Raw genomic sequence first — 10815 nt, forward strand, 5'->3', positions numbered from 1 at the left:
AAGGCAGGCACGACTGTCCTCACTGGGATCAGAGACTGCAAGGGAGTATCTTATTGGCACATGCCGGTCACATGCCCATTCTGCGCCAGCCACACTGTCCATCATGACCAGGCAAAGAAGCATCGCTAGCATGCCTGTGGGGAGCATTTCAGGAAGTAGAGCAGAGCCAGTGGTCACTGCCCTCAGGGGAGCTTGGGTGGATGGAAAAAGGACTTGCTCAGTTGCGGGTCTTTCCACTTTGGTCTGAGAGGCCTCGGTGTTGGGTCTCTGTTCAGGCTTGACGTGTCTATTCCCAAGGCTGTGTGTGAATGAGTGGCCCCAGGGTGTCTGGTGGGGAGGGAGGGTCACTCCTAGGGCTGGGGAGGGATCTAGAAGGACACAGCCAGCTGATGAGCTCAGAGTCAGAAGGACAGATGGCCTCTACGAGGCAGCATCTTGTGGATCTTACAATGTAACCGCACCTGCTTGCATCTGGAAAAGAAAACCAAGTGCAGGAGAGGCAGGGGATGTGGAGAGTGGAAGTTCACATGTTTCAGGGGAGCAGTGCAGCCTTCACCCGACTGGAGACCTCAGACCCCCCCCCCCCCCCAGGCTGGGCGTCTATAAGAAGCAAGTCATTCCGTTCCCTTCTATTCTCCGAAGAGCAGAGGCAGAATGCTGTGTCCTTGGCAGAACCATTTCAGTCACAGGCAGTGGGATCTGACCTGTTTCTTTAAAAAAAAAAAAAAATATTTGGAAGAGAGAGCGAGTGAGGAGAGAATGGGCATGCCAAGGCTTCTTCCCACTGCAAATAAACTCTAGATGCATGTTTCACTTTATGAATCTGGCTTTATGTGGGTATTGGGATCAGACCCCATTCGTCAGGGTCTGCAAGCAAATGCCTTTAACCACTGAGCCATCTCCCCAGCATGACCTGGCACTTTTTAAAAAATAATTTTTTTAGGGCTGGAGAGATGGCTCAGTGGTTAAGGCATTTGCCTACAAAGTCAAAGGACCCAGGTTCAATTCCCCAGGACCCATGTAAGTCATATGCACAAAGTGGCACATGCATCTGGAGTTCATTTTCAATGGCTGGAGGCCCTGGCATGCCCATTCTCTCTCTCTCTCTCTGTCTTTGCTTCTTTCTCTTTCAAATAAATAAATAAATAAAAATAAAATTTTAAAAAATATATTTTTTATTTATTTGAGAGAGACAGAAGCAGAGAGAAAGATAGAGAATGGGCACACCAGGGCATCCAGCCACTGCAAACTCCAGACACATGTGCCACATTGTACATCTGGCTTACATGGGACCTGGGGGATCGAACCTGAGTTTTCAGGCTTCACAGGCAAGTGTCTTAACTGATAAGCCATCTCTCCAGTCCCTGACCTGTCACTTTTGAGCTCTTAGGTTTTGACAAGTTCCCACCATATTCACCAAGAGCCCTGTCTTTTGGGGCCCTGCTGCTGGGTAGCACAGTGACCAAGGCCTGGGCCTGCAGCCACTGTTGGAGCTGAGGGCTACTGGGAAAACATTCCCTGAAGCGCTGGGTGCGTTTGAGAGCTGTACCTTGTTTCTTACAGGATCCGGTTTTCCCCGCCAAATCCGCAGTCGTTTGGGGTCTTAAAACTGGCCTGTACTCTTCTGACAATGGGACTGATGGTGCCGGCATCGTTCAGTATATTTCCCCAAGTTGGACGGGTGAGCACCCAGAACTTTCTCGGAGAGGAATGACTGGATTTTCATTCCATTACGTAGGAAAGTAAAACGGTTCTGTTAGAAGTTGGCAAAGTTTACAAAATTGTAAATCAGAGTATCTGTTTAGATACAATTCCATATTCTAAAACTCTTATGCAGCTTTGGATTCCATTTTTCTTTTCCTCCTTCTTGTGACAGGCTCTCTCTCTGTCTCTAGCTCAGTTCTCCATCCTCCTGGCTCTGCCTCTGGAATGGGATGACAGGGTACGCACCCTGTGCCCAGCTCTGCTTTTCTTAATGGTCTACCAGAAGCAGTTTGCTTTTCTTTTTTTTTTTTTTTATCCTTTATGTTGTCCTATTTTCATTTTTTTCACAATTTTTATTAACATTTTCCATGATTATAAAAAATATCCCATGGTAATACCCCCCCCTTCCCCTTTGAAATTCCATTCTCCATCATATTACCTCCCCATCTCAATCACTGTACTTACATATATACAATATCAACCTATTAAGTACCCTCCTCCCTTCCTTTCTCTTCCCTTTATGTCTCCTTTTTAACTTACTGGGCTCTACTACTATTTTCCTTCTCACGCAGAAGCCCAATCATCTGTAGCTAGGATCCACATATGAGGGAGAACATGTGGAGCTTGGCTTTCTGGGCCTGGGTTACCTCACTTAGTATAATCCTTTCCAGATCCATCCACTTTTCTGCAAATTTCATAGCTTTATTTTTCTTTACCGCTGAGTAGAACTCCATTGTATAAATGTGCCACATCTTCATTATCCACTCATCTGTTGAGAGACATCTAGGCTGGTTCTATTTCCCAGCTATTATAAATTGAGCAGCAATAAACATGGTTGAGCAATACTAAGAAAATGAGATGATTCCTTCAGATATATGCCTAGGAGTGCTATAGCTGGTCATATGGTAGATCAACCTCTAGCTGTTTTAGGAACCTCCACACTGATTTCCACAATGGCTGGACCAGATTGCATTCCCACCAACAGTGTAGAAGGGTTCCTCTTTTTCTACATCCCCGCCAACATTTATGATCATTTGTTTTCATGATGGTGGCCAATCTGACAGGAGTGAGATGGAATCTCAATGTAGTTTTAATCTGCATTTCCCTGAGGACTAGTGACGTAGAACATTTTTTTAGATGCTTATATGCCATTCGTATTTCTTCCTTTGAGAACTCTCTATTTAGCTCCATGGCCCATTTTTGATTGGCTTGTTCTATTCCTTATTATTTAACTTTTTTAAAAATATTTTTTGTTCATTTTTTATTTATTTATTTGAGAGCTACAGACACAGAGAGAAAGACAGATAGAGGGAGAGAGAGAGAATGGGCACGCCAGGGCTTCCAGCCACTGCAAACGAACTCCAGACACGTGCGCCCCCTTGTGCATCTGGCTAACATGGGACCTGGGGAACCGAGCCTCGAACCAGGGTCCTTAGGCTTCACAGGCAAGCGCTTAACTGCTAAGCCATCTCTCCAGCCTCTTATTATTTAACTTTTTGAGTTCTTTGTATATCTTATATATTAATCCTCTATCAGATATATAGCTGGTGAAGATTTTTTCCCATTCTGTAGGTTGCCTCTTTGCTTTTTTCAGTGTCCTTTGCAGTGCAAAATCTTTGTAATTTCATGAGGTCCCAGTGATTAATCTGTGGTTTTATTGCCTGAGCAATTGGGGTTATATTCAGAAAGTCTTTGCCAATACCAATATGTTGAATGGCTTCCCCACATTTTCCTCTAGCAGTTTCAGAGTTTCAGGTCTGATGTTAAGGTCTTTAATCCATTTGGACTTAATACTTGTGCATGGAGAGAGAGAAGAATCTATTTTCATCCTTCCAGAAGCAGTTTTCTATGCTATGAAAAATGTCTGACACAGGACTAGGGAGATGGCTCAGGAATTCAAGCTGCTTGCTTACAAAGCCTGGCCGCCGGGGTTCAGTTCCCCAACACCCACATAAAGCCACTCAGTAAGAGACCCTGGAATGTGTGCGTGCACACACACACACACACACACACACACACACACACAAATAATATGTAAGTCTGAAATAAAGAGGAAGCTGTATGGTGGCGCACACCCGCAGTCCCAGTACTCGGGAGGCTGAAGCAGAGGATCACGAGTTCGAGGCCAGCCTGCCCTGCATAGTACAGCACTGTCTCAAAAAAAAAAAAAAAAAAAAAAAACAACTTTGAAAGACACTGCAATTTATTTATTTATTTTGCTTTTTCGAGGTAGGATCTTACTCTAGCCCAGGCTGACCTGGAATTCCCTATATAGTTTCAGGGTGGCCTCAAACTCACGGCATTCCTCCTAACCTCTGCCCCCCGAGTGCTGAGATTAAAGGCGTGCACCACCACACCTGGCTGACTGCAGTTTTAAGTATGCTAACATCGTATAGCCTCACCCTGCCCAGTGGGACTTCCTCACATGATGGAAGTGCACTCAAGGCTGTTCAGTATTTTAAGCACTAGTCACACACATGGCTCTTGGGTGCTTGAGATGTGGCTAGTGCCACCAGAGCACGGGATTTTATTTTTATTTATTATTATTGTCTATATTATTATTATTGGTTTTGTTTTGTTGAGGTAGGGTCTTACTCTAGCTCAGGCTGACCTGGAATTTACTCTGTAGCTCTGACTGGCCTTGAACTCATGGTGATTCTCCCACCTCAGCCTCCTGGGTGCTGGGATTGAAGGCGTGCCCCACCACTAAAAGAAGTCATGCCAGACAGCGGTTGAAATCTCAGAGTCTATCTCCCAGCCCAGCCCCAAAGATTCACCAGACTTCAGAAATACTCACTGGGGGCTGGAGAGATGGCTTAGCAGTTAAGCGCTTGCCCGTGAAGCCTAAGGACCCTGGTTGGAGGCTCGATTCCCCAGGACCCACGTTAGCCAGATGCACAAGGGGGCGCATGTGTCTGGAGTTTGTTTGCAGTGGCTGGAGGCCCTGGCGTGCCCATTCTCTCTCTTTCTCTCTCTCTCTCTCTTTCTCTGTCACTTTCAAATAAATAATTTTTTTTTTAAATACTCATTGGCCCGAGCCACGGCCATAGAGGTGTCTGGGTGGCAGTCTTCGTCTAGTAGCACCCCTGTCGTGGGTAGCCAGCTCCATGCGCAGAGTCCAAGGCTGAGAGGGGTTCGGCACACAAGGCATCTCCTCAGACATCCTTCTGGTGCCTTTCAGGAATCTCGGGGACCCTGACTGGGGGCCTGCCCCTTCAGAGCTCTTCCACCCGCTGTCAGCCAGCCAGGGCACATTCAACCTTGCAAGACCTGAAGCAGGCGTTGGCTGTTAGGAGCTACTGCTAATGTTTGCTAGGCGTGAGAACAGCATAGTGGTTATGTGTCGTTACTGTACACGTAGAAACAGGCGTGAGAACAGCATAGTGGTTATGTGTCGTTACTGTACACGTAGAAACAGGCGTGAGAACAGCATAGTGGTTATGTGTCGTCACTGTACACGTAGAAACAGGCGTGAGAATGTAGGAAAAAACCCCCGCAGGGGGTCCCCCACGCTCTGCCCGGATAAGGCGACACCCCAAATCACTCACGAGAAGCGGTCTTGATGCAAACTGCAAGAGGATTTTATTCCAAGCGCGCTGGGGCCCACAGTCGTACACCTCACAGGGGTAGAGGACTGCAGAGCCCCGAATGCAGGAACAGGGCAGTTTTTATAGGGTTTCTAACAAAGCCTGTGTATTAGACCAATCATTATTTAATATCAGGAGCCCCTGCAGGGTGTTAGCCAGTCAGTTTGTGCCACCCCACAGTTTCTAAGCCAATTAGTTTACTTTGCTCAAGCCCCTCATGGACCAATCACTCTCTTATGACCTTGGTGGTCAGCGTTTGCGCAGGTCCTTAGGTGGGAGTAGCAGAGTGTGGTACCAGTCTCCTGTGACCTTGGAGGTCAGCACTTGTGCAATTCCTTAGGTGGGGGTAACAGAGTATGGTATCAGCCTCCTATGGCCTTGGTGGTCTGAGGCAGGCTGCTACAGCTTATGGTGCAAGTTACTAAGGCTTACAGTGTGGGCTATTAAGGCTTATGGTGCAGGCTATTTACAGAAACTAAATAAGTGGTTCACTTCATTACTCATTTCCCATCCTTGAGGGCTATCTCATGCCCTTTTTTACCTAGTTTTATATTAGGAGCGGGCTCTGATATAATGAGAAGTGGGATTCTTTACTTGCTTCTAACAGAGAGTAAAGCCTGGAGTTTGAGATATGCAGGGGGCCCGCTTAAGCTCCCTTTGGAGCGTGATAGTATTTCTGAGCTTCTGAATTCTTGGGCCTTTCAAGAACAGCATAGTGGTTATGTGTCGTTACTGTACACGTAGAAACAGGCGTGAGAACAGCATAGTGGTTATGTATCGTTACTGTACACATAGAAACAGGGACTAGTGTCTGCAGTTTCATATGTATTTGTAGGTGAAATGACACACGTGAGAATTACCTTAAAATACTCAAGGAGCCAAGTACGGTGATGCACACCTGTAATCTCAGCATTCTGGAAGCTGAGGCAGAATTGAAAGCCCAGGGCTAGCTTTGCCTACATAGCAAAAAACAAAGCAAGCAAGCAAACAAACAAACAAAAAAACAAGCAGGGTGGGGAGTGGTGGAAATCCTCCACGCATGGAGTGGAAATGCTTGAGGAAATAAGATGAGCTGGGTAGGGTGGCGCATGCCTTTAATCCTAGCACTTGGGAGGCATGGTTATTGCTGAGTTAGTAAAGACACAAGAGTTCATTATATTCCTTTCTATATTTTGTATTTAAAATTTTCCATTTAAGTTTTCAGAGGCAGCTCGGTGTGGTGGCGCACACCTTTAATCCTAGCACTTAGGAGGCAGAGGTAGGAGGAGCGCTGTGAGTTCAAGACCACCCTGAGATTACATAGTAAATTCCAGGTCAGCCTGGGCTAGAGTGAGACCCTACCTTGAAAAACAAACAAACAAAAAAAAAAGTTTTAAGAAGTAATTTTTTTTGCTGTCATTAGCATTAGAAAAGATAGAATGAAATGTTTACTTTCACAAATACAAAAATACATATTCATACACAAAAACCCTTAAAAACTTGGCTTCTTGGGCTGGACAGATGACCCAGCTGGTCAGAGCGCTTCCTGCGCAAGCAAGAGGGCTGCGGAGCTCTGAAAGTGCCTGAGTTTAATTTCCCGGCACCCAAGTAAACAGGTGGGCACGGCACACATGCCCGTAGCTACAGTTCTTGGGGGAGCAGGGAATTGCCGGGGCACGTGAAAGTGATGCGTTCTGCATGAAGACGTGGCTGAGCAGTGGGGGCTGGCGGGGAGCTCACACCTGACCTTCTCCTGTGGCCCAGTGAATGTTACAAACTTGGCTTCTCAGGCAGAAGTGATACTGACAGTTGAACTTTGTTTTTCAGATACAGCGCGGTCAACTTGAAAAGGAAATTCGGTCTTCCACAGAAGAAGCAGAACTGTTTTATAACAGAGGGGTGTAGGGGCGAGTTTGTTGGTGAAGTTGTCTGGCTTCTGTTTGGAGACCTTTGGTCCCTCCAGGTTCCAGTTCAGAGAGACCTGTTGAAGGTTCTCGAAGCTGCCTGTGGTGCCTGGGCAGCAGGCTGGCTGAATTCGAGGCCCACTGGAAGAATCGCTACTGAAGGTGTCCTGACTGACACCCAGGGCTCCTGAGGTGTCACTGAGTGCACTGAGAATCAGCCAAGGAAATGACACTGTGAAAACCACTAATAAATTTGTCTGCCGTTGAACCTTGCTTGGGACACAGGTCTAAATCTGTCGCCCATCTCCAGGTAAATGGTGAGCCCATTAAGGCCTCGGATTCCCAAAGCCATCCTGTTTTCCTGTGTAGTTCACTTGATCCAAGCTAACTGCAAAGGTCTGCCCCTCTTCCATGGCTCCCCGTGGGCAGGACCCTGCCACTCCCATGACAGCCAAGGCCTTGGGACAGCAGGAGACCTTCCTCTGTCCAGATCCATTCTGTCCCTGCCATCAGCCCTCCCCAGACTCTGGGTCCCTTTTGGCTGCAGCTCCTTCCCCATGAGCATTGTAACGGTCATTCACTGAAAGGAATAAAAAAAAAGTGCCTGTCTTTAATCCGGCACTCAGGAGGCAGAGGTAGGAGGATTGCCATGAGTTCGAGGCCACTCTAAGACACTCTAGCCTGGGCTAGAGCAAGACCCTACCTTGAAAAGCCAAAATCAAAACAACACTTTCCCAGCCAGACTTCCTAAGAGCTGTTGGCCCTCTGTCTCAGCCCCAGCCCGCGTTCACTCACACACCCCTCACGGCTACACCGCTGCCCCCTAGGACTTGCCTCGGTCCTTAGCAGGACCCCAGCCAACCCCATGCACTTGGCTCTTTGTCCCAGAGCCCTAGCACGGCTTGGCTGCCTGTCTCAGAATGGTGCCACCACATACCCAGTTGTATCAGACAGGGATCTTGGCACCCTTACCCTCCCAGCAGACTGGCCCCAATCTGTGGCCATGTGTGCAGCCTCAGCGCAATAGCTCCCTCTGCTAGTGATGTACTGCTGCTGCCTAGCTAAAATCCGCTCTCCATGCGTTCTTGGAACATGCCTGTAGGAGGATTGCTGTGAGTTTAAGGCCAGCCTGAAACTAGAGTCCCCCCCCCCCCCCGTTGAAAAGCCTTAAATGGGGGCTGGAGAAATGGCACAGGGGTTAAGACATTTGCCTGCAAAGCCGAAGGACCCGGATTTGATTCCCCAGTGCCCACAGAAAGCCAATGCGCAAGGTGGTGCATATGTCTGGAGTTCATTTGGCCAGAGGAGTAGTTGTGCCCATTCTATCTGCCTGTTCTAAATATATATTTTTAAATTTTTGTTTTTTATTTTTCTTTGAGAGAATAGGCATGACAGAACCTTTCAGCCACTATGCAACAAACACCAGATGTGTGCGCCCCCTTGTGTGCACGTGTGACATTGCATGCATGAGTCACTTTGTGTCTGGCTACGTGGAACCTGGAGATTCGAACATAGCGTTCTTAGGCTTTGCAGGTAAGCGCGCCTTAACTGCTAAGCCATGTCTTCAGCCCATATTTTGACTTTTTTTTTTTTTTTAATTTCAGAGAGAGCAGCAGAGGCAGATAGAGAATGGGTCGCCAGGGCCTCCAGCTGTTGCAAATAAACTCCAGGTGTATGTGCCACCTTGTGCAGCTGGCTTCCATGGGTCCTGGAGAATCTAATTTTGGACCTTTGGCTTTGCAGGCAAGTGCATTAATTGCTAAGCCATCTCTCCTAAAAAAACACTTATTCACATACATACATACGTACATAACCCTTAAATAGGAGCTGGAGAGATGGCCCAGCTTTAAAGGCCCTCGTTTGCAAAATATGATAGCCCAGGTTCTATTCCTCAGAACCTATGTAAAGCTAGATGCACAAAATGGCGCATGCCTCTGGCATCTGTTTGAAGTGGCAGAAGCCCTGGTGTGCCCGTTCTTTCTTGCTCCTTTTGCAAATAAAAACATTGCTGAGCATGGTGGTGTACACCTTTAATCCCAGCACTCAGGAGGCAGAAGTAGGATCGCTGTGAGTTAAAGACCAGCCGGGGCTAGAGTGAGACCATACCTGGGGAGAGAAAAAAAAAAACAAACCTGTCCCATGCATGGAGACCAAGTCCAAATTGTTTATTTGGCCATAGAACACCTCTGCCTTAATTGCCTTACGAGCTCTTTCTTGCTCTGGACTAACATCTGACTCCTTACATGAGCTGTGGGCTTTCCTAAGGCTCTCCTCAAGCTGTTCCTTTTGCTCTGGGAGGCTTAAGTTCATAGTACTGAGCAAGGTACCCCTGCCATGGACTCTCATATTGGGTCCGGCCCGGGTCACATTGCTACAGTAACCCGTTTGCTGATATCTTCCCAGCTGACTGTCCAGAGATGTCCCAACATTTGGGTACCAGGGCAGTGTTTCCAGCACACCTGTGCCTTTCCATTTTTCCCTGAGTCAGAATTACAAGTTCTTTCCAAATTTTGTTAGAAAAGTTTCACAGAAGCTCCCAGATCATACAGTGATCTACCAGCTGGCTCAGTTTGGCCACAGGCTTATACAAAATCATGGTAAGCAACAGCAGCAGGGCAAAAGGGCTGGGGAAAGGCCAGGGTCCAGGCTGAGGCCTGCAGATGGTTTTCACTTCCACAGGTCTTTCCACGATCCCCTTCTGTCTTCACAGTTAGAAGAGAAGGCAGTTTTGTCTGGAGTATAGAGAATGACAGGGCTAGCTGGGCATGGTGGTGCAGCCTTTAATCCCAGCACGCGGGAGGGAGAGGTAGGAGGATTGTCGTGAGTTCGAGGCCACTCTGAAACTACACAGTGAATTCCAGGTCCGCGTGGGCCAGAGTGAGACCGTACCTCAAAACAAAACAAAAGGATGACAGGGCATAATTTCTTAACATCTAAAACTGTTCAGTATCAAAGTGTCTACATTTGATTTTTCCATAGCAATTTTTGTAATTCTAACATAGTATTGCAAGAAAAAGGTATTAAAAAAAAAACAAAAACACCAGCTACTGCAGATCCCCTCTCGGAAGAGAAAGGAGGAAAGAAAAGGAAAAAACAGAAACAGAAGCTCCTGTTCAGCACCTCAGTTGTCCACACCAAGTGACACTACTTGCCCAGGCTACCTTCTCCATCTGTTTTTTTTTTTTTTTTTTTCCTGTGCTTTTGTTTTGCTGCTATAATTTTTAACTATTTGAGTTTGAACAGAATGATTAGCTTGGGGCGGGGTGGGGGTTTCCACAATGTGAGGGGGAACCAAGAAATTTTAAATACAGTGTATTTTCCAGCTTCCCATCTTTACACCAGAATAAAGTATTGACACAAGAAAAAAAAAAAAAAGTGCAAAATTGGGCTGGAGAGATGGCTTAGTGGTTAAGCGCTTGCCTGTGAAGCCTCCCCAGTTCGAGGCTCGCTTCCCCAGGTCCCACGTTAGCCAGATGCACAAGGGGGCGCACGCGTCTGGAGTTCATTTGCAGAGGCTGGAAGCCCTGGCGCGCCCATTCTCTCTCTCTCCCTCTATCTGTCTTTCTCTCTGTGTCTGTCGCTCTCAAATAAATAAATAATTTTTTTAAAAAGTGCAAAATTAATTGACCTCAGCAAACCTC

The 10815-nt window shown here is 47.0% G+C and overlaps 1 protein-coding gene across 4 annotated transcripts in view; it reads left to right on the top strand.

Moving 5' to 3' along the window:
• Sfxn4 (sideroflexin 4) overlaps positions 1–7447 on the top strand; it is a 29877-nt gene extending 22430 nt beyond the window's left edge. For 2 of the 4 annotated variants that reach the window (XM_045160143.1, XM_045160153.1), the window contains one exon: positions 7098–7447. In XM_045160143.1, the coding sequence (XP_045016078.1) occupies positions 7098–7365 (268 nt within the window). In that variant the 3' untranslated portion in view covers positions 7366–7447. Of the gene's footprint in view, positions 1–1563; positions 1682–7097 lie in introns of all 4 variants that reach the window. The other 2 variants (XM_045160161.1, XM_045160166.1) reach the window with 2 other exon arrangements.
• Positions 7448–10815: the final 3368 nt, after the last annotated feature.

Source organism: Jaculus jaculus, chromosome 1 (assembly GCF_020740685.1).
Source record: "Jaculus jaculus isolate mJacJac1 chromosome 1, mJacJac1.mat.Y.cur, whole genome shotgun sequence".
Classification (NCBI taxonomy): Eukaryota; Metazoa; Chordata; class Mammalia; order Rodentia; family Dipodidae; genus Jaculus; species Jaculus jaculus.